This window comes from Pelophylax lessonae, assembly GCF_965119305.1.
Source record: "Pelophylax lessonae genome assembly, chromosome: 9".
Classification (NCBI taxonomy): Eukaryota; Metazoa; Chordata; class Amphibia; order Anura; family Ranidae; genus Pelophylax; species Pelophylax lessonae.
In genome coordinates this window covers 176,888,847-176,913,431 of record NC_138776.1, presented here as the reverse complement: position 1 = coordinate 176,913,431, position 24,585 = coordinate 176,888,847, and the positions used below count along the sequence as shown (strand labels likewise).

Here is a 24,585-nt window from a genome sequence, read left to right as displayed (position 1 = left end):
TGCTGATTGATGGCCTGTGTCGTACTCCTGAGCCAACATATAAAATCATCAATTGGGGCAGAGAGCAGGATAACTAAGTCACGTGGAGCCTCTTCTAGATAAAACAAAAAGTGCACTGGTATCAAACGGGGATCTTCTAGAGCAGTGATGGCGAACCTTGGCACCGCAGATGTTTTGGAACTACATTTCTCATGATGCTCATGCACTCTGCAGAGTAGTTGAGCATCATGGGTAATGTAGTTCCAAAACATCTGGGGTGCCAAGGTTCACCATCACTGGTCTATGGCATGTGCAGTGAGAACGGCAACAGAGGATACCAAGGATTAGCTGCTATTCTGTTGCCATCTAAATAGAGAAGTACAGTGAAATGGCAGGATTAACCAGGTATTTACCAACAATCACAACGTGCATAATGGAAAAGTTGTACAGATAGGCAGAGATTATTTTTACAGGTAATGGCGACAAAATAAATTTTGGGTTTAATGACACTTTAACATTTGTTTACATGTCTTTCTTATACTATTTTATGTGGCATTTTGTGATAACTTGATGCAGCTCATATAATATGCTTATACCTTCTACTATTCTTCTTCTTCCTGCAGAAGATGATCCACAGCCTCTTCCTCATCAATGGGTCTGGTGACATATTCTTAGAGAAACACTGGAAGAGCGTAGTGAGTCGTTCTGTGTGTGATTATTTCTTTGAAGCTCAGGAGAAGGCAGCGGATGTGGAGAATGTTCCTCCCGTCATTCCAACCCCTCATCATTACCTTATCAGCATTTATCGAGAAAAAATGTTCTTTGTGGCAGTCGTTCAGAGTGAGGTGACTCCACTTTTTGTTATTGAGTTTCTTCATCGAGTCGCAGATACATTTCAGGTAGTTACCAATGCTGGTATTTTACTTTTTTTTTTATTGCTATAGTGAAATGGGTCTTATATTCCTTTTTGTTTTATAGTGTACCATGCTCATGAAACAGCGAATTTCCTGGTTACTAATTTGCTAACATTGTGTGACAGATGCTTTTACTAGTAAACGGTAAAATAATTCCATTGTGTATCTTATGGTGGCCATACATGCTTCGATAAATGATAGATTTCTTTTCCAATCGATCCCTTCTGATGGGAATAATCATAAGTACAATAATAATAATATAATATATATATATATATATATATATATATATATATATATATATATATATATATATATATATATATATATATATATATATATAATATTATTATTTATTTATTTATTTATTTTTATTTGCACCGGTAGAGTATTTTTACAAGTACTCGTGAAAATGCTCTGATACCGGAAACCAATATCTATGCAGGGCAAATTGAACCCATACAAGATGAGTGGTCTCAAATCGCACTGCAAAGAATCGCATGCAATTTGAACAGGAATACATCGGGGTTCCTGTCTAAATCGCATGCAGTTTTTTAAGCCAATTCATTTTGTTTGAGCTCAAATCACAATGTACAGGTATCGGAACATGGTATCGGCTAGTACTAGACCAAAAGTATAAGTACTCGTACTTGCTGGTAAAAAAAATGGCATTGGTGCACTATATATATATATATATATATATATATATATATATATATATATATATATATATATATATATATAATACACCTCTCGATACCTGGAAGATACAATCTAAGTTTTGTTTTTAAATTATCCACTATATAATATAATAATAATTGATTGAAATTCCATCATGAACAAAGTATGTCAGTGCTGTATCATGGTTTATCTATTCAGTTTGATCAAAATTGAGTCTAAATTGATCAGAAGCCAAGTTATGACTATTCGATTGGTTGTGGATTCAATCATTTTGATCAAATTGAACAGACTAAGTCAAGTTTGGCCACTATTAGAAATACACATTTTGGGTTGCTAACATTTGAGAATAATTGTTGATAAAACTTACTTACAATACCTTTGTTTGTGATGTAATTTTTCAAGTGGAACTAACCCAGTGATGCTCACCTCTGCTTCAATGGTCAGACACCCTTGAGGCCCTTCGCCAGCACTGGCATCCTTTCCCTGGCTTCTTCCAGGTGCCTGTCTTTGGCCATGTTGACTGGCTAGCAAAGGATACCGTCACTTTTGCATATGCAAAGAAGTGCAGTCATCCTGGCACACAGGCATTGGGCCGGAATGTAAACTAAACTGTGTAAGCGCAGCTCAGTATACATTCTACAGAAGACTGTGAGCAGGCAGGTAGGTTTATTTTATTGCAGAAAAGACATTTCATTTATTTTCTGCAATAAAGAGCTATCCTGCTCAGTTTTTTATTATACTTTAGTCATGTTTAAACCATGGTCGTGTGACACTTCAGTCCCAAGCGTTCCCCTACTTTGTTTACTTCCCACTTGAGGCCCTTCTTCATGTGTCCACGTCACTGCCTAAGTGACATGAACACTTCCTATTAGATGGCTGGCAGCAGGATCCTCGGAGGAGAAGAGAACTGATGCCCTCGCAGTGGGCAGGCAGGGGACCGGTTGTCTTGTGGCACCATCACAGCATTGGATTAGTGATCCCCTCACGAGATAAGGGGGGAAAAAAGATTATCAAGATTGGTTAGAGGGAAGGTGAGATGAGAAAAGGATAGTTTTATCCCGAAGTGGAGCTTTAAAAAAAAAATTAAGCTGGACTGTTTATAAAGCTGGTTACATAATTTTCACTTTGCTCCATTTTGCCACTCAAATTTGTATTGGTTCAATAATGTGATACTGTGTAACTGATTCACTTAAATCATGACTAAAACCAAGAACAATTGTAGATTGCCAGCCCTTAGATGTGGCTGCATTCATTTTATTTTTTCAGGATAAGAACATTTTTAGTAAGAACAGAAATAATTGCTTATCTTACCAGAAACACATGCATGTCCTTTTCACTTCCTGTGAGCTGAAAAGGTAGCAATACCATGTTCTCTTTCTTTTGTAAACTAATAGTGCCATCAACTACCGTATGATGGAGATAAACCAGGGCTTGACAAATGTGTTTGAATCTAGGAGCCAGCTAAAAAAAGTAAGGAGACAGTTGTTTTTTTTTTTTTGGTTTTTTTTGGGCACGATTACCAACTTCCTGCTCAGGCCAATTTTCAGCTTTCAGTACTGTAGCACTTTGACATTTTCTCACATAAATAGAGATTCTTTTGGTGGTACTTAATCACCACTGGGTTTTTATTATATATATATATATATAATTTATATTATAAATGATGAAAGCAGACTGAAAGATTTAAAAAAACATTTTTTTCTTTTTTTCTGTTCTAAAATTTTGCAAATAAGTTGTTTTTGTTCTCTGATGTGCATTGATGAGACTGCCCTAATGGTCACTGATAGGCTGCACTAATGGGGCTGCACTGATAGTCACTGATAGGCTGCACTGATAGGGCTGCACTATTAATCAGGGGACTGATGATCAGTGCCCCAATTATCAGTGTAAATGTCCCCTGTCACAGGATAGCCGGTTATCGGCTTTTCTTTCCTAATGAAGAAACAAAATGCCAATAACGGGCATTTGTGTACATGTGACCAGCTGCAAATGGACACAGCTTATTTCTAGTCACCTGGCGCCTGGAATTTGACGAGCCCTGAGATGAACAAAGGCAGACATGTTTAGGCCTTGTTCACACCTGAGCTTTTTTCAGCTTGTAAAAAGCTAATCGCTAAAGTCTCAAAACGCCCAACAAGAAAAATCCCATTCATTTCAATGGCCCCTGTTCACATCTGAGCGTTTTGTCGCCTGAAGCAAAACGCATGAAGCTCAAAAAAGTACACAAGCTTCTTTTTTGGCAGATTACAAGCGTTTTTGTTAGATGTCAATGCCTGCCTCCAAACATCTGCAAAAAATGCCTGAAAAACCCCTGAAGAAATGCCTGAAAAAAGCCCCAAAAAAACGCCTGAAATACTCCTGAAAAAAGCCCAGAAAAACGCCTGAAAACAATACTCTCAGGTGTGAATGGAGCCTTAAAGTTCAGTCTGTGTGGCAATCATGACTCCCTTTTATAGATACAGTGGAGGAGTGAATGTAGCCATCCAGCGACAGGAAGTTTGCAGAATTAGTAAGTGAAAATAAAGAAAAAAGACCAGGAGAAAAAACAACAATGCAGCCACCACACACCACCACCACAAGGACTGTAGCTGCAATATATTACAGTTTTGGTTTTAGATGCTGCAAATATCTGCCAGGTTTTTAATTTTATCTGTGAACTCACTGGGGAGATTTTCCTCACTTCCTGTCACTAAACTCCAATGAAATCGGAGATGCAGCTGTCACCGGCACAGCAATAAAGACATTGTCAGGTGTTTTAACCCTTCATCACACTGCCAAAAATGTTCTTGTCTGTGTTTTACATTGGATAGATTTCCCATCACTGTCTGTCCTGACAGGATGGAAGAGTGTATCTCCCCAATAGAGGAACGAGTGGTGATAGAAATTGTGCTTCTAAGTGCAACTTTCTATTTTGAAATGACCAAAAAAACTATAATAAACAGATTGGCAATATTTTGCAAAATGAGTTTATATACGCATTTATTTTCAGTAGAAATATAATAAAAATGATTGGATACTTTACCCAGAGCAGCTTAAACCATAGAAAATAAGGGCCAGCTATTGAGTTCAACCTTTGTAATGAGATATCTGTTACACAGTTCAGTACAGTGTAGGCACAGTTTGTGATGTTCTGTCATTGTTAACTATCATGATATCGGTCACATGCACTTGTCTTGTTTCTATAAATGTCTGCCAGGATTATTTTAGCGAGTGCTCAGAGACCTGCCTGAAGGATAACGTGGTCGTTGTGTACGAGCTGCTGGAAGAGATGTTGGATAATGGATTTCCATTGGCAACAGAGTCAAATATCTTAAAGGAGCTGATCAAGCCCCCAACAATCCTGAGATCTGTAGTGAATTCCCTCACAGGTCTGTAACACAATCACTCACTTTTTCTCAGTCCTATTACAAAAATATTTTATTTTATCACAGATAAGTCCTTTGGAACATTTAGGTATATTTCATTGGCTGGTTTATGTAATACAATGATTTAGGCATGTATGAGAAAGGAATATATTGACAATAAAAGTGATAAAGTCGGGAACCATTTTTTCTAATGTGCAGCTGACTCTCTGGGGGGTTGGCTCCTAAAGGAAAAAAATAAGATTAGATTTATACAGCCCATAAATGTTTGGTTCCTCGGGCCAGTTGGGGGTGGTACTTTGAGGCAGGTTTTGAAGACATGCAATTAGAGAGATTTTTTGCGATTTTTTTTTTTTTTTTTTTTTCTTCAAAGTTTTCCGTAAAAAAACATATTTATTTACAACTTCATACAGATAAATATATTGTGCTGGGTGGGTAAGGAACCCATCCGTGATTGAGTGCAAGAAAATAAAGGTGTGACACTTGTGGTTATGGTGACTTTTTAGAAACACATTCCCTGACATCCATGCGTTTTGGATGTTTCAGGGGACGTCTAAATTCCAACGCGTTTCGGCTTCTGCCTATTCTGCCATGCCTTTTTCTAGGGTTCACCATATCTATAATGATATTGGTCATTATTAGTACCATATGGATAAAGTAAATTCTTTAGTTTGTATAATCTGTATTCAATAATCAACATTATTTTCTTACATATTGTTTTTTGTGCAGTCTTAAGATCAGTGTGTATGGAGGTACCTCTCTTTTTCTCCAGGGTAGCAACAGGATCCCCAAGAAAAATGGAGTACGGTGGGAATTTTTTGTTTTGCTGAAAAAAACAAATTTTATTACAAAAAGGTTAATCATATATTTTTTCCTGGGGGTAAGTTGCCACATATCTGGGTCTCGTGAATACTCACATGGTCCAGAGGTGACAGCAAGCTTCCATCACAGTTGTTATGCCCCCAAAACCCCAAAACCACAATAAGATTTATACAGCCCAGCAGACAAGACAGTCAGGTTGGTGACCTGACTTCTTTTCTACTGTAATTGAGGATGTCTACTCGGTCACCAGCCCCTAACCAGTCAGTGACTGGACAGTGAATGAGCAGTGAATAACAATAGATCCTCCCTCAGTTCTATCATCTGTTACAGCGTTCCTTTTCAGCACCTGATTGGCTGCAAATGTTGGTCCTTCCTCTGTCAGGGTGTTCCTGTACAGGGGATGATTTGAAGTCATGTTCACATACATCCATTAGTTTATTTTCAAAATACATTGAATAAAGGCTTAGTGAATATATAAATGCATTATTGGTGATCGTTTTTTTTTTTCTTCTTATCTGCCTAGAGTTCAACTTTTTATGTTGCCTTGGTCTAAACCAGGGGTTTCCAACCTGTGGGGCTGCATTTGGCCCAAGAGAGTAAAGCATGCAGCCGGGGCATGTCTGGAGGGATGCCGTGCAAGTATTAAGCCACGGCGGCCATCAGGGAAAAGCTAGGCACAAGCAGGTATAGAGGGACGCCAGGGATGCCGTGCAAGCATAGCAGCTGTGGCGTCCGGCACTGATAATCCAGGCACAGGCATGGCTGGAGGGATGCTGGGGCTGCTGTTTTTGTAATAGTACTGGCAGCAGTGAATACAGGGACCTTTGATAGCACCAGGCAAGTAAATGCTGCATGGCTATATCTAGGGGGGGGGTGGGCTGCACCCCCCTAAGGTTTTAGTTGCACATAGCCCTGTGTGGGAGGGTAGAGGGGACGTTGTGGGCAGGGGGCTTTGGAGGGAGGAAACTGAAATCCGCGAGAGCGAAGTCCACCCTAGCACCCCCCTAGATACAGCCATTTGGCTGTATTTTCCCCTGTTTTACTTTTATATTAAAAATATTACAATAAAAATGAAGTTTTATTACTCGGATAGGTACATTTATCTATATCTGTGATCATTAACCTGTGATCTGCCTGACTTTCTCTGCTCATCGGCAGTCCTCATTGTATTTTATGTGCGTCTCAAGACAACTCCTATTCTTCCAATGCCACATTCAAACTAAAATAGATTACTGAAAGCAGTAAACATGTTTGTTCTCTTGTTTTCTGTGCAGCTAGAGATCTCTTTTTATATGCAAATTTTTAACCTTTTTTTTACTAGCATTGCCTTCACAAAAGTGGTTTGTGATAACTGAGAGGAGTGATTGTTTTCTCTATTTCTTTAACGTGTATGTCTCGTCAAAAATAAACATGTTCAGTATATCTTTGCAATACATGCACATTTCCCCCTGTTACAGAAAGATACCTGGTTATCTGCCAAAAATCCAGTGTGCTTCTAAATTCCTAAAGTGAGCTGACAACTCTGCCCTGACCTCCTGAGCAGTGTTGTCAGCCCTACCTACGATCTTCATGGGACGTTAACCTCTTCCCCCTTATCTCTATAACATAAGGGGGAGGTTAGGAGCTCGCTGGATTTCTGGCAGGATCAGTGGTTGCTTCTCTATACTTGATTGTTTTCAATAGGCAAAACATGGAAAAATGCACAAGCATTGCAGAGATGTACAGCATATGTTTTTTTTTTTTGCATTGAGTAACAACCCGTGGATGACAAATAAGCTTGGAGACCATCGTTCTACAGTTAAGGTAAAAAGTTTGCATGAGGAAATCTGTTCATCCGGTTCTGTTTTCCACATATAGAAGCCAGCATCAAAAGAAATCTTCCTACCTGCAGACAATAGACTTCAAATTTATAGTAAATTATTATTTTTTTTTTTTTTAAGATCTAAAATTCATGAAAATACTATATATAGTGTTTTGTTTTTTTTAAGATACACACATGAAATGTGTAAATCTCATTATGTGTTTAAAAAGATTTAACATACAGTCTGTATATGGAGAGCAGCCATATTTCCCCAGTACAAACCTTGGCGCTGCTACCAGCTTAGTGTTGATGTTGATTGTACTTTACTTTTCCTTTCTTCCATTACACTCTTATCTCTGTGTATCTGAGATTTTTGTCTTCGCAGTGAAATATAGATGGAATGGAAAAAATAACCAATCTGTATGTGTAATACAGTCATGGATGTTTTTTGCATTTAAAGCAATTTTGTGGGTTTAAACCAGGGGCCTCCAAACTTTCCAAAGAAAGGGGCAGTTCACTGTACTTGAGACTTTAGGGGGGCCCAACTGTGCTCAGTGGGAGTAAATAATGCCTGATCTTTGGTATTAGGGGGAGAAATAGTTGGTGTCAGTGGGAATAATAGTGCCCCATTGTTGGTGTCAGTGGCAGGAATAACGCCTTAAGGGCAGCAATGGGCCGCAGTTTGGAGACCACTGGTTTAAACAAATAAGTAAAAACACATAAGTTCTCTCTGCAAAGAAAATAATGCTTGCCTGTCCTGCTCCCTGTTGTTGAAGAGGTAAAGCTGGCAATACACTAGTAGATTTTCAAACGAGCATTCATACAACTATTCGTACGTAAATTCTCAGTATAGTCGACCACGTGACGAATGTCATTTCGAAAGTACTTCAAAATTTTGTTTGCTTTTAACATTTGATTTTGGGGTGAATTGACTTTACTGAATGAAAACCACATACACTGGTTAGAAATATTTTCATTGGAGAAAACATTTCCATCATTTTCCTTCAAATGTTCTTGTTCCTGAAGTTGACAACGAATGCAATTTTGACCCACTAATGATTAGAAAATCAAACAACGTTCTTGAAATTAAACATTTAAAATTAAATTCTACTAGTGTGTAGGCAGCTTAAAGAGGAGCTCCAGTCATTTTTGTTTTAATTAAAAGCCAGCAGCTACAAAAATGTGCGCTCACCTGAGCCGTCCATTCCCTCGGTCTTCTGTCCCTGGTGTGGGCACCTGCCTGTGACAGCTTGCGACTTCACAGCTGGGTGCCCACTGCACATGCGTAAGCCACGGTGCACATTTTCAATGCTTCCACAGTCTACTGGGACCTGTGATGAGTCCCAGATGACTGCGGGGGGGGGGGGGGGGGAGGAGGAGAGGATAACTTAGGCGATCCAAGCAAAAGTGGGAGCAGGTACCTGTGTAAACCCAGGTACCTGCTCCCTCCCCACTGAAAAAAAAGTGCCATTTGGAGGAGAGGAGGGCCCTAAAGTGGGACTTTTCCTTTTGGATGTAGCTCCACTTTAAGCTCGCTGAAAGATCTTGGGCATCTGACACTTCTGGCCATGGTGGATGCCTAGTTCCATCAGTCGGCTCTGCATCATTACAAGAGACAGCAGTGACTTGGAGGCCAGTGGATGGTACCAAAGCACTCAGTGGGGACCACACATCCGTCACACCTGGAAGGGTTGTACGGTGAAGACTCTTGAACCAGCTTTCCTCTTCAAGAGAGTAAAGATTGACAACATTTGCAGTGGAAAGGGAAAGTATTATTTTCTCTGCAAGGAGCATCATTTTACACTTTTATATTTCTTTCATTTTTAAGTAGCAACAAAGTTTATACTGTAGTTGGCATGTAAAAAGTGGAAGTCACTCCAAAAATGTTAAAGTTCCAGTGAATGTATACTTACTGACCACACACTACAGGCCCGTACACACTTGACAAAAATCGGACTAAATATCCTCCGATTTGTCTCTTTCATGCTTAGCGGTTATAACTGTTTTTAGTTGACAGTGCATAATGTTCACCAAATTTCTCATCCTTTTTTTTTTTTTTGGGGGGGGGGGGACATTTGTTCTAGATTTCCGGGTCGTCAGCAACTTCAGATCATGCGCGGTCTTTCGTATCCGATTTTTCGCTGACGTACTGCATACACATTAAACGAAAATTGGTCGTCTGGGGACGGACGATAAAAATTTTGGTGTTTGTCCCTCCGTTTTTTTTCGTTGAAAATGTCGGCATCGGCTGCTGAAAGTTGTGTACACACTAGGCAAAAATCGTACGATTTTTACCTCGGACGGGAATTTTTGGCAGATTTTCTACTAGTGTGTACCCCACTTAAGTTTCCCTTTTAATGTAGCTGAGTGACCTCTGCTCAGCAGATTGCTCATGTAATCTATAGATAATAACTATGAGCTGGAACAGTTTGTATGTGAAAAGGTTAAAGGTAAACTGTGACAAAGCAAAATGCTGTTTGCTGCAGTGCTGAGCTCTACGTGGCATGAACAGATGCGTTACCGTGAAGTGTGCTCAGTGTTCTTATGAAATGGCAGCAGGTTTCTTTTCCACTTTTCTTTGTTGTCACAAGTTATAGTTCTTATTATTTTTTTAACTTCAATAAATGTGAAAATGAAGTACTCATACTGGTTTGTAGCAGCCCCTGATTGTGGGGTCTGTTATTTTATTACTTTTACTGAGATCATTGTACTTCTTTTAAGGGCAGTCATGACGTATTTTCAGTTGGTATTTTTTAAAATGGTACATCAAAACAAAAGGGAGAAAGCTGCGCTCAAAACGTAAACTAGTTGATAGGCTGCCGGTACAGTAGTATATCAGACCATAAAGCAATGTTGTTAAGGTACAGCGCCACTAAATCCAAAATTCTAAATGCAAAGAAAAAAGACCAGAGTCCATAAAGTCCGTCTGAGAAAAATAATTCAGGTGTAGAAAGGTATATTCATATATTCCTACACCAATCGTGCAAGAAAGCTCCTGACGGTCACCACGTGCAAAGAAATAAATGGTTGTCTCCTTACCAGAAACTCAGACCCCCTGTTAAGGATGGTCCACCAGGCATGCGGTGTATATGATCACCAGGAACAAAACGCACCAAATCTTCCTCCAATCCTCCACGGGATATCCAGACAGGACCATGGACTCGATAAATTTCATATACCCCAGGTGAAAGACATTGATGTTCCTCCAAGAATACAAATGGGGGCGCACATAGTGAAGTATGTACAGACTTTATTAATAAAAAATGGTAAAAACACTCACATGGTATCTGCTTGAAGGCCTTTGACAACGCCTTAGCAGGACGAAACGCGTCAAGCACATCAGCCCCCATGCAGACACGCTTACAGCCGCGGCCATCTTTACTTTATACATGCCTGTTTCAAGCAGATATCATGTGAGTGCTTTTACCATTTTTTATTAATAAAGTCTGTACATACTTCACTATGTGCGCCCCCATTTGTATTGTTGGAGGGACATCAATGTCTTTCACCTGGGGTATATGAAATTTATCGAGTCCATGGTCCTGTCTGGATATCCCGTGGAGGATTGGAGGAAGATTTGGTGCGTTTTGTTCCTGGTGATCATATACACCGCATGCTTGGTGGACCTTCCTTAACAGGGGGTCTGAGTTTCTGGTAAGGAGACAACCATTTATTTCTATGCACGTGGTGACCGTCAGGAGCTTTCTTGCACGATTGGTGTAGGAATATATGAATATACCTTTCTACACCTGAATTATTTTTCTCAGACGGACTTTATGGACTCTGGTCTTTTTTCTTTGCATTTAGAATTTTGGATTTAGTGGCGCTGTACCTTAACAACATTTTTTAAAATGGGCCCACTGAATATTACCAGTAAAAAGCATAAAACTAAATTGAAAGCAGAATGTAAAAAATACCCACCTCTCACCCCAGCTTCCAGAATGCTCGCCTATTTGAGGGAGACACCTTTTGGCCTTTTCACAGGGTCTTGGGAAAGCTGAGGATATGAAATCTTACAAGTATGTACTTCTGCACTGTGCTATGATGCCCTCTCAGTAAATTTAGGATTCTCAGATCTCCAAGGATTACACAGTAATGCCCAGTGACAGTATTGATGCCTACAGGAAGCAGCGGTAAACCAGGGTGTAAGAGGAATATTTTTAAAGCCCAACTCCAGACAAATAAAAAAATAAAGTGATTTGCTCGTTCATGTCTAGATAAAACATAAAAGGAAATGTATATTTAAGCAATCCGTTGCTTCTCCCCACAGCTAGACCAGTCCCCGCTGTTTCTGCACTCCCTGAACTCCAGTGGTCTAGGGTCTTGACATCATCAAGACCAAAGCAGGGTCTATAGCCATTCTTTGGGTACGAGGACACCAAGAAATAGTCCACTGCTGGAACATGTAGTGGGGGGGTGGGGTGTCATCTGCCGGGGGAGCAGAGGATTAGTTAAACTTTTTCTTCTCTCCCCTGGACAAAAGGAGCTGTTAACTCTTGCAGTGTGGGCATAGCCCCACTGCAAGCGATAATTATTTTTTTAAGCCTAACTCCAGACAGGAAAAAAAAAATGTATGCATTTTATTATTTGGGGAACTACCGGATTCGCTTTTTTTTAAATGCCTGATCTACTTGAATTTGAAAATTGGTGGTTTGTTAATGTTTGGTGTGCTATAATTCTTTTAAATCCCACTGTATTTTTCCTTTTATTCACAGGGAGTAGCAATATGGGAGAAACACTACCCACTGGACAACTGTCTAACATCCCATGGAGAAGGGCTGGGGTCAAGTACACCAACAACGAGGCCTATTTTGATGTAATCGAGGAAGTAGATGCCATCATAGACAAATCTGGTAAAAAGATCTATTGTGTATTAAAATCTGTCACTGTATAGGGGCTAGTAATTGCAAAACCCATCATACTTCTCAATCAGCTTTTGGAGGTAGAACTATAACCAGAATAATTGACTGCTAGGATGAAGTCCTAGGTGTAGAGTTGTGTGTGAATGCTGACATGGTAGGCAATTTGGAGGGGGCAGAGCTCGTACACAATGGAAAGGGTGTGATTTGAGTATTAAGCTGGCCCCACATTAGTAGATTATTGAATAAACATTCATAGGAAGATTCTCAACAGCACATTCGATGACATCACAAATGTCATACGAAAGTAGCTCAAAATGTTTGCTTTTAGCATTCGATTTTTGGAGGGAATTGACATTCCTGAACGAAAACCACACTCACTATAAGAAATTCTTTCAGTATTACCATGGATAAATCGGTGTGGCTTAAAGTGGATTTTAAGTCCAACTGTAACCTTGAAAACTTTCCATGTGAAACATGTGCTTCACCATAAATTATAATACCTTTTAAATTGTACCCTCATTTAGCTCCATGCATCAGTAAATTAATGGCGCTATATAATATAACGACCTGTAATAAATAAATCAGTGGCTCTTTTGCTCCCCTCTTCAATGATGACCACAATATCTTTAGATCAGCTAACTTCCTCTTCCAAACCCTTGGTCTGACTTAGGGGGGAGGCAGTCAGGACCAGAGGAAAAATTCTAAATATCTTTGCAGGAGTCTGTCTCACATTCATCCAAATGACATTTAAAGCAAACTCCAGAGGGAGCTTATAAGAAAAAAATCACTATTTCGGATGTACCAATCAGGAGTATATAACGCATTGGACAGAAAAAAACAAAAGAAATGGCTACTAATGGTTGCTGCTATACTATAGATAAAGACATTATAAGTCAGCCCTCACACCATCATCGTCTATAAAGGAAAGCTGTAACTAGATTAACCACTATACAGTAAACCCCCCTCCATTGCGGGGGTTACGTTCCGGACCCAGCCGCGAAAAGTGAAAATCCGCGAAATAGAAAAACCCTATTAAAATTTTTTACTGTCACTGTACGTGTAAAAGTATTTTAAGGTCTTTAAACACACTTTTAAAACAATAGAAACTCATTTAAACACTTAAAAGATACTGAGAGACATAGCAAGAGCTATGGAAAACACAAAAATATTTAATTTTTAATGATTTATATAGTAAAATAACATTACAAAAAAAAACACAATATACCGGGACCGCAAAAACTGAACCGCGATGGAGCGGGGGTTTACTGTATACAATAATATGGCATGATTTCTAATAAAGCAGGTAAGTTTTGATTTTATAAAACAGGGAGCCCCAAAGTTCGGAACTTCAAAAACAAGTCCGCTTTGGCAGTGCTTGTAAGTCTGTCCTGCAAGTTCTCAATATGTCCCTTCACTTTTATAATCTAAGCCATTATTGCTTTTATATTTGGGAGCCTATCTATCTGCATGTTTATCTCTGGCTCAGGTGAAATTGGGATTTATGTCACTGTACAGTCTCAAAGAATCTCACTTGTTTTTTGTAAATCAAGTTTTACCTGTTCTTAGCCTAATGGTAATAACATATTGTTGTAATTGGGGCTTGGCTTGCCTTTAATTAGGCTAAATGAACATGCAAGGCTTGAATTGGTGTTTTGATCTATACTGTGGTAGCAAATATTAGTGGAATTTGTTTAGTTTTGTTACTGTTCCAAGAAAACCACACAGGAAGGTAGGTAAGAGGTGAGGTATGTGTATGATGGTTACTGGGTGAAGGAGCACATGTGGAAACTATTGTTGGTGGCAGCACATGGGCTTTGTAAGGACTATTACCTATAACATACAAATAGATTTTATGAACAAGCTGTACTGGGAAACCAACCATGACTTTGCAACAGCGTTGTTTTATCTTTGTGCCAGTTTTATTACACTTGCCGTGAGTGTGGTTATTGGACAGGTTTTTTTTCATATGCTCAGTTTATTTAGACAAAAGTTTTTACCTTGGTGAAATGGAGCTAAGTGATGAAAATAGCTTATTAGAGCTGTTTTTTTTTTTTTTGCATTTATCAGCAAAGAAAATTGCATGTGTAAGATAAAACACCTAATTTTTAATTTATTAGGACACAATACTAAAAGCCGCATTTAGGGTAATTGAACTGCAATTAAATGTTCATGTTGAAAACAATAGAATGTTTGGCCTCACACACTTACATTGTCAAACATGTTTAACGTGTTTAATGTGTTTGGAGTACATGTCTAAATGCATATATATGCAGGTAATGATTCTTAAAGGTTTTATTCAGGTTAGACCACATGTGTCAAACACAAGGCCCACATGCTGAATCCGGCCTGCCAGGCCCTGCCATGTGGCCCTCACGCTCAGTTGTGCAGCTGGATCCTGGCAGAACTCTATTCCGCCACCTCCAGCTCCCACCCTTTGCTCCCTCTCCCCGCTGTCCGTTCTAAACACAGAAGCTTTCTGTGTTTACAAAGGACAGCTTTATTTTCAGTGGCTTCCAGATGTAACCGATCCCTCACAGCAAGGCACAGTGAGGACATCTATCCTGCATGCAAGAGCAAGAACGATCTCCCTGCAAGGCAGCATCATCGACACAAGGAGGTATAACCGAGCCAAATACACAGATAGAAGAGAGAGTTGCAGACACAGGGCAGTACTAGAGCCACCTACATAGGGAGATACAACAAAGCTTTGGGGAAGAGTGGTGTTGTGCTCTGTAAGAAGCGCACCCCCGAGCTCTGCGCTCTGTATGCAGCGCACCCCCGAGCTCTGCGCTCTGTATGCAGCGCACCCCCCGAGCTCCGCGCTCTGTATGCAGCGCACCCCCCCGAGCTCTGCGCTCTGTATGCAGCGCACCCCCCGAGCTCTGCGCTCTGTATGCAGCGCACCCCCCGAGCTCTGCGCTCTGTATGCAGCGCACCCCCCGAGCTCTGCGCTCTGTATGCAGCGCACCCCCCGAGCTCTGCGCTCTGTATGCAGCGCACCCCCCCGAGCTCTGCTCTCTGTATGCAGCGCACCCCCCGAGCTCTGCGCTCTGTGCGTAGGGCACCCCCGAGCTCTGCGCTCTGTGCGTAGGGCACCCCCGAGCTCTGCGCTCTGTGCGCAGCGCACCCCCGAGCTCTGCGCTCTGTGCGCAGCGCACCCCCGAGCTCTGCGCTCTGTACACAGCGCACCCCCGAGCTCTGCACTCTGTATGTTAAGCAGCCCTGAACTCTGCATAGTCTTACAGATACAACCGACTCCTTGAGGGCAACCATAATGCTGATGTATAAATTGAGTTTGGCACCCCAGGCTAGACCAGTGGTGGTAAACTTGGTAAATACAGAGGGTCTCCAGTGTGGCCCCTGACATGTACACAGAACAGCACAATTGTCTTGGTTTTAGTTTTATAAATTAACTAACGCCACCCTCAGGGGTGGGTCCAATACAGCCTGGGCCCAGTGGTTTATGTGAAGAAGAAAGTACGCTCAAGCTTGAAGTATTCTGTAGGGAACAGCACCAAGTATAAGGTGAGTATTGCAGCCAAAGCTGGGAAGCAATAACGCTGTTTGTATTTCCCAGAGAACATCTCCTGCATTAAAAAAAGCTAATGTGCAAATGTGAATGAGGCCTAAGTTGCATGGCATTGCGTGTTAAGTATGGTGTGAACGTGCCTTTACCCTATATTGATAGGCAAAAAGACACTGCAGATCAACTTAAGACAAAAAAGAAAGATACCTGCTACCTTTTTATATAGGAAAAATGCATGTTGAAAGATTATGCCTTGCTGCATGTGAAGATGTTTTATGAGCAGTGTTTCCAGGATGTCCTTATAATACATGAGAACTAAAGGAACGTAAAACAGGCACCTTTTAAAAAAGAAAAAAAAAAGGAATAAGCATTCACATAAATGCCCCACTATGAGTGTACAGAGCACAAACCTATTTGCTAAGGACCATGTGCTGGCTGAGATAGTGTTGTAGTACACCCAGTATGATCAGTAAGAAAAGTCTTACTACTGTATATGGAAAATGTGATCATATAGATGTCACTCTGTGTAAGCTGTGCTAGGAAAGTGACGGATCTTAAGCAGCTGTATTGTTATTTTTCAATACTTTTTTAATGATTTGTACACATTGTATGGTTTGGCTGCAGTATGTAATTTTACATTTTTAAATGTGATTGTGTATAAAGACTTTTGCAACAACATGCAATGACATTATCATCTCTGTGGCACCCTGACAGATAAAGGCATAATAAAATAACAAAGAAAAAAAAAAGGTAAATCCAGGTGCATTTGACAACTGAGATTAGCTGCAGATTTCATGCCATTCCCTAGTAGTTTATAATTCAGGAAAGCTGACTGTTGGTGACTGTTTAACCCAGCAAATGTTTGCAGTTGCAGATTTTTTTATTTTTTTTTTATAAGTGAGTGTGGAAAAATGGCAAAACTGCTTTTAGTGCATTTCATAGTGTTGATCCTTTGTTTTTACACTTGGAGGGTAAATTTGTCCTTCAGCAATAGGATGTTTGGGAGAGGACCCCTAAAAAGGATTGCCCTGCCTGGTTGTGAAAGGGGCAGGTGTCAGGCTCTATGGTGTTTCCAGTAAACAACTGCTTATATGGTAGAAGTTTATATTAAACTGACCCGCCCATCATCCTGGGGCTACCCTCTCCTTGGTGAACTGGTAATGTTGATCTACTTAGTGGTGCATGCCCTGTTCATTTATTTATATATATATATACACACACACACAGTATCTCACAAAAGTGAGTACACCCCTCACATTTCTGTAAATATTTCATCATATCTTTTCATGTGACAACACTGAGTGCCCATTCACACTACCGCGACTTGTCAGGCGACTGGTCAGCCTGACAAGTCGCGGTCCATGCAGTGCTACGGGAACTGTTCTAATAGGAGCGTCTCAAGTCGCTCCGACTTAGAAAATAGTTCCTGTACTACTTCGGGGCGACATCGGAGCGACTTACATTGACATTCATTATATGAAGTCCGTGCAAGTCGCGCCAAAGTCGCGGTGCACGTGACTTCACAGGTCGCCCCGGAAGTCGTGCCGCGGTAGTGTGAACCGGCACTTAAGAAATGACCCTTCGCTACAATGTAAAGTAGTGAGTTTACAGCTTGTATAACAGTGTCAATTTGCTGTCCCCTCAAAATAACTCAACACACAGCCATTAATGTCTAAACCGCTGGCAACAAAAGTGAGTACACCCCTAAGTGACAATGTCCACATTGGACCCAATTAGCCATTTTCCCTCCCCGGTGTCATGTGACTCGTTAATTTTACTTCAATTAATTTTTATTTGATTTTCACATGAAACAATACAGACATATTTAATTTATAAGAAAATATAGTAAAAGAAAAAATATAGATATGTTAATAAATTACGAGTTATGACAATATATAGAGCAAGAACAGGAAACAAAAGGATCTCATACTATATAGATTTAAGACCTAAGAAAATACCATCATGCTTTGAATCACGCCATAAGCTGGCGTTAGTATCTCGTTAAACACTATGAAAGTAAGGGCTTTGTTGCCAAAGAAGCCAGGCTGTGTGGAATTTGCTACCTCGAAACACAGAGTAGGCGTATGCCTTCTCCAAAGAGAAGTGTTGGTTAACTAAACTTATTACTTCTATATGGGAAGGGGCTATAGGTTGTTTCCAGCACCTAGCAATGACCGTTTTGGCTGCTATAAATATATGTATGAACACCGTTCTAATGTCAAGTGGGATGTTTTCAATGCCCAAAAATAATAACGCTAAGGCGGGTTCGGGTTTGATTAATATAACTGTAACCTCGGAAAGTATTTCAAAGATTTTCCTCCAGAAACTGATAAGACCTTTACAGGACCAAAATATATGAAAAAGTGTGCCAGTTTGGTCACACTTACGCCAGCATAATGAATCATATTTAGGGTATATTAAGGACAGACGATAGGGGGTCAGGTACCATCTAGTAACTATTTTCTGAAATTGTTCCCAGTGTGTAACGCATTGTGTTGCTTTATAAGACGTACGTATCGCCCATTTCCATTGCTCGTTGGAAAAGGACGAACCGAGGTCTCTTTCCCATTTTGTCATGTAAGATGTTTTAAAAAAGGTGAGTTTCTGCTGTAGTTGGTTATAGAACACCGATATCCCTTTTGATCTTGGAGTTTGGATCTGTGAGATATTTCCAAAGTGGTTGAGGAATATCGAATTTAGGGAGTGGGTGTTTAGATATAAAGCTCACTATACTAATATAAGCGAAAACAGCCTGAGGAGTGAGTGAATATTCTTGTTGGAGGGCTGCAAAAGATTTAATAGTGTTGCCTTGATACAATTGCGTAACTGTATCAATGCCTGCCGCCACCAATTTATTAATGTGAACACAAGGAAGCAAAATGCTCATGGTCGATAAGGGTATGGGAACTGATATATTATTTTGCTGTGGTTTTAGCTGTGATTGGGCAGTTAAGTATCGCCAAGACTGTAGAGAGGCTCTTATTGTTAGTGGGAGAGTATGCATTGTTATAGGTTTCCACATATGTGCCAAAAGTAACGTATATAGGTCCTGTGAATTGGATAGTACAGCTTCTATCGGAAGCCACGGAAGAGATGTTTTATGGGTTCTATGGGTAAACCAATGCTGCAAAGGAGCCAGGCGAGATGCATGGTAATAATCCTCTAGATTTGGTAATCCCAACCCCCCAACCGATTTATGTCGTGTCATATGTGTATATGCGCATCTTGCTCGTTTCCCCTGCCAAACGAAGGTACGCAGGAGTTTGTTAAATGAATTGATATAATGTTTAGGGATATGAATCGGAAGGGCGCGAAAGATATACAGTATCTTAGGGAGGCACGTCATTTTAAATGCAGCTATTCTTCCAGCCCAGGATAATTCCGTCTTCTTTAATTTATTTGTGTCATTAGAAATATAAGTTATCAGTGGTCGCAAATTAGATGTCAGTAGCCCAGAAGTCGGAAACGTCAAGGATATACCCAGATATTGCAAAGCTTGAAGGATCCATGTATAGGGTAGTTTTTGCTTAAGGTGACTAAGTGCATGGCCCTGTATGCCCATATTTAAAATGAGAGATTTATCGAAATTGACCTTATAATAAGAGATAGTGCTGAATGTTTGCAAAATATCGTGGACGGCAGGTAAGGACACGGTGGGGTTCGTCAAGCTCAAAATTATGTCATCAGCAAAAAGCGTGATGATGTGTTGTGAATGCTGAAATTTGAAGCCAGAGACCCCAGAATTTTGTCTAAGCGTTTCCGCCAAAGGTTCGATCAATAAATTAAATATCAGAGGGGAGAGTGGGCAGCCTTGACGCGTGCCATTTAGTATCGGAAAAGTTTTTGATAAAGTACCCGCCGACAACACTCTGGCCGTTGGGGAAGTGTATAAGGTCATAATAGCCGAAAAAATCGGGCCATTGAAACCAAACCTTTCCAATACTGCGCTCATATACCCCCAATGGACACGATCAAACGCCTTCTCTGCGTCTATGGATAAGAGCAGAGAAGGCGTTTTAGTGCGCTCAGCATGATGAAGCAGATTGATAACTCGTCTTGTGGCGTCAGAAGCCTGTCTCCCCTTAACAAACCCCATCTGGTCCTCCTTTATAAGGGTGGGCAAAATTAATGCAATCCTATTGGCTATAAGTTTAGCATATAGCTTAATATCGTTGTTCAAAAGAGATATCGGCCTATAGTTGGCAGGATCAATTGAAGATTTACCCACTTTTGGGATTGTAATGATATTGGCCTGCAGCATTTTGCTGGGTAGTGTACCCAACTTGACCGTATTTGAGAAAAGTTTCAATAGGTGGGGTGCTAATTGATCTTGCATGGACCGAAGATATTCATTTGTAAACCCATCAGGGCCTGGAGACTTATTTAAGGGCATGGTTACGATTGTATCAATCAATTCTTTAATGGAAAATGGTCTGTTTAGTTGTGTTAGTGTGTCTGTCGACAGAGTCGGAAGGTGAAGTTTCTGGAGAAAATCGCGAATAGATGCGTCCGTCGGTTGAAAGGTGTCTGTGTCTAACTTAAGGCTATATAAAGTACTGTAGTAATCAGCGAACGCGTCTGCTATTTCTTGTGGATGTAAATGTTTGTTACCGTATGTGGGTGCTCAATGCCTTCAATCCTAGTTTTAACCCTCTTCGTCTTAATCCTAGATGACAAAAATTTACCTGCTTTATTATGTGCAGAGTAATACTGCATGTGAAGATGTGCTAGCATGTTTTCATGGCGCTCCAACAAAAGTCTTCTAAGGTCAACACGGAGAGAGCCTAGTCTAGAAGCGTTGGATAGAGAAGGAGTCTTTTTATTCGCAGTATCCAAGACTTGGATATCGCGAATAAGATCCTCCATTTTGCGATTGAACTTCCTCTTCAGCTTAGCCCCTAGCTGAATAAGGAGTCCTCTCGCAAAGGCCTTATGTGTAATCCACAGCATGGCCGGGTCAATATCCGGAGTATTATTGATAGAAAAAAATTCTTCCACCTGGGATTTCAAAGATTTAAGAGACTCGGGATCTGATAAGATGGAATTGTTACATCGCCACAGATATGTAGTAGGGGAGACAGGGCGGTGGGACAGTGACATGTGAATTGCAGCATGATCTGACCATGTTATGGGGGAAATAGAAGTATGAGTGACATGAGATAATGTTTGTATGTCAACTAAAAACATGTCTATTCTGGTGTAGGAGTTATGGCTCACGGAGAAATAGGAATAATCCCTCTCCTCTGCGTGCTGATAGCGCCACACATCATGGAGCCCCTCAGAATGAATAAATGTGGCTAAAGAAGGACCCGAAGATCTTCCTTTAGAGGAAGCGTCCATAGCGTTGTTTACCACCAAATTAAAATCTCCACAAACAATTAATCTTCCGGATTTGAGTTTATTGATTTTTACCCACAATTTACGAAAAAACCTCAATTGGTGCGTGTTGGGGGCGTACACATTCACTATGGTATATAAACAATTGTCAATGATGCAGTTAAGGATGATATAGCGACCTTCTGTATCCAACACCACCCCATTAAGGGTGAAGGATACAGAATCTCTAATTGCCACCAAGACTCCTCTTTTTTTTTTTTCCCCCTGCAGAGGCTTGAAAAATGTGTGGGTAATCCTTATGAGAGCATCTCGGGCTATGATCAAGTTGGAAATGTGTCTCTTGAATGGCAAGGATATCTGCCCTATGGGAGCATGCTTCCCTCCACATAGAATGCCTCTTAGCAGGATGGTTCAACCCCCTGACATTCAAAGACAATAGTTGTAAAGACATAACATATACTTTCTGCTTTGAAACATAAACTGTTGATATATATTAGAAAGCTGGTACCTTAAGTGTATGAATAAATTTTATAGCATCTGGTCGGTGCCAAATTGCAACTGAGGTAGTTCGGTCAACATAGAGCACGAAATAAAATAAAAAGACCGTTCGGCCGGTGTTAAGTGCCAGTCCGAAGGGTCAAGCAAAGCATGATGGTATTTCGTGTTGTTCGGGGTGTAACACTTCCGTATGTTCGTCACAAGCCTGTTCTGCAAGAAGAAGCAAAATATGCAAAAAATAAAATAAAGAAATAAAGAGAGAGAAAAAAAAAACAAAAAACCAACATATAAACATACAGACAGACGTACAAACAAACAGTACATATATAAAAAAAAACGTGGCCCAAACGGACCAAGTGCGCAGCTGTGGCTGCATCCTCAATAGAGAGAAAAAAATAAGCACGATTTAGAGTGCTATTCAAAAACAGGGGGTCTCACTCTGTCTAGCTCTAATAGTAGAGAAAAAAAAAATAAATAAATAATTTGGCAGTCATCATTTTTGATGATGGGTAGGCCTAGAGGAGCGATTAGCGACTTGCCAATCGGGTTGTAGATGCTGTGGTCTCTGATCGTCACTGTCCAGCTGCAGGTCGATTGTATCTGGTAGAATATTCCATTGGCGAAGACATCTTAGCCCTTGTTCCCTGGTAGTAATCTGAGAGGTTGAACCTTGATGGGTCACACATAGCTTAGCCGGATATTTCCACTTGTACAATATTTTATTGTTGCGGAGAGCTTTAGTAATTGTATTGAGGTTGGGCCTCAATTGAAGTGTGTGCTGGGAATAATCCGGAAGGATTTGTAGTGACGCAGCCTGATCGGGGAGACGATCCTTTTTCCTAAAGGTGTCCAAGATTTTTTCTTTCACTTGAAAAAAGTGGATTCTCAACAATACATCTCTGGGAATCTCTTGAGGTAAAAAAGAGGGTTTCGGGATGCGATGTACCCTATCTATGGTGAGATCGGATTCCGTGAGTTCAGGTATGGCTTTGGAGAAGAGATCGTGTACAAAACCTGGTAGTTGAGGCGTTTGTATAGATTCAGGGATTCCCCTTATCTTGAGGTTGTTTCGCCTCGACCTATCCTCCAAGTCCGCTATTTTAGCTTGCAATCGCTGTATGTCTTCTTGCTGTGAGAGATGCGAATCAATTAAAGTATTGTGAGATGCAACAAACTCCCCCATTTTGGTCTCAACTACGTCCACTCTATCTCCCATCTGATGCAGTTCTTTCTGGCAGTACTGAATAGATATTAAAATGTTATTTTGCATAGATGTATGAAATATTGATAGCATTTCCTTCAATGTCGTATCTGACACTGGCTGGCCCGTAGTTGGGAGATGTATGAAGGGATCTGGCTGTGGTGTAAAAGCCCAAACACCCTGCGGTTTTGTAACATTGCTGCTCACCTCCATAGATAGGTTACTATGCTGCTGAGTACCTTTACTAGGAAGCTGGATGTCTTCTTGTTGTGCATCTTCCTCTCTCCTCGGCTTGGATTTGGCAGGGCTCTGCATTGAGGGTGATGCCGGGGAAGAGTCTGTAGAGCGTGCTATCCTCATGGGTGAGCTGTCTGCCGACTGCTGAGCTGTAGTATATCCTGCCTCCGGTGTCATCCCTATAGGACCTGATGATTGCAAGCCGTGGGCGTCCCTGCCGCCATTTTGCCGGAGTCCCGCCGCTGTTTGCGGTGCTTGCGGGTAAAACTCAGATAGTTTACGGAGTTTCACGGTGGTTATCTTCCGTCTAGGCATGCTGATTAACTAACTCCCCCGGGATTTCGGGAACACGCCTCCAATGTGCGGCAAAACTGCGGCCAATGTGCGAGCAATATGCGGGCAATATGCGGCCAATATGCGGCAAACTGCGGGAAAGTAAGGTAAGGTGAGTCGAGATTACTACTCGAATTTGCTACTCCGCCCTCCCCGAGGTCCAACCGAAGTGTGCGACAATGTGCAATGTGCGGCAGACTGCTATGGTATGAGAACGAGGCTGCCAATCCGTCCTCCGTCCTCCGCTATCCCCCGCTGCCCGGAAGCAATATGCGGTGTGCAGTGCGTGACAGGCTGGGGTAAGGCGAGATGAGGTGGAATAGAACTAGATTGCAAGGCTGCCGATCCGTCCTCCAATCCGTCCTCTGATGTCCTCCGGTGTCCTCCGATGTTCGGGAGCGGCTTGCAACGTAGAGCATGCGGCAGGCTGGGATAAGGTGAGGTAGCAAGTTGGGCAAGTTAGGCTGCTCTAATCGCCGTGTCGGTCCGTAGCTATAGAAAGAGCCGACGAGGTGAAGAGCTCCCTGTTCACGCGGCCATCTTGGACCGCCCCTCTCTCTACTTTGTCTCGTTAATTTTACAAGGTCTCAGGTGTGAATGGGGAGCAGATGTGTTAAATTTGGTGTTATCGCTCTCACTTATACTGGTCACAGGAAGTTCAACATGGCACCTCATGGCAAAGAACTCTCTAAAAAAAAAAAAAAAAATGTTGCTCTACATAAAGATGGCATAGGCTATAAGAAGATTGCCAAGACCCTGAAACTGAGCTGCAGCATGGTGGCCAAGACCATACAGCGGTTTAACAGGACAGGTTCCACTCAGAACAGGCCTCACCATGGTCGACCAAAGAAGTTGAGTGCACGTGCTCAGCGTCATATTGAGAGGTTGTTTTTGGAAATAGACGTATGAATGCTGCCAGCTTTACTGCAGAGGTTGAAGGGGTGGGGGATCAGCCTGTCACTGCATCAAATTGGCCTGCATAGCTGTCGTCCCAGAAGGAATCCTCTTCTAAAGATGATGCACAAGAAAGCC

At 41.2% G+C, this 24,585-nt stretch overlaps 1 protein-coding gene across 2 annotated transcripts in view; it reads left to right on the top strand.

Annotated features, from left to right (window-relative positions):
* AP3M1 (adaptor related protein complex 3 subunit mu 1) overlaps nt 1-24,585 on the top strand; it is an 80,635-nt gene that overhangs the window by 35,317 nt on the left and 20,733 nt on the right. For both annotated transcript variants that reach the window (XM_082268423.1, XM_082268424.1), the window contains 3 exons: nt 603-878; nt 4,771-4,942; nt 12,275-12,412. In XM_082268423.1, the coding sequence (XP_082124549.1) occupies nt 606-878; nt 4,771-4,942; nt 12,275-12,412 (583 nt within the window). In that variant the 5' untranslated portion in view covers nt 603-605. The remainder of the gene's footprint in view (nt 1-602; nt 879-4,770; nt 4,943-12,274; nt 12,413-24,585) is intronic.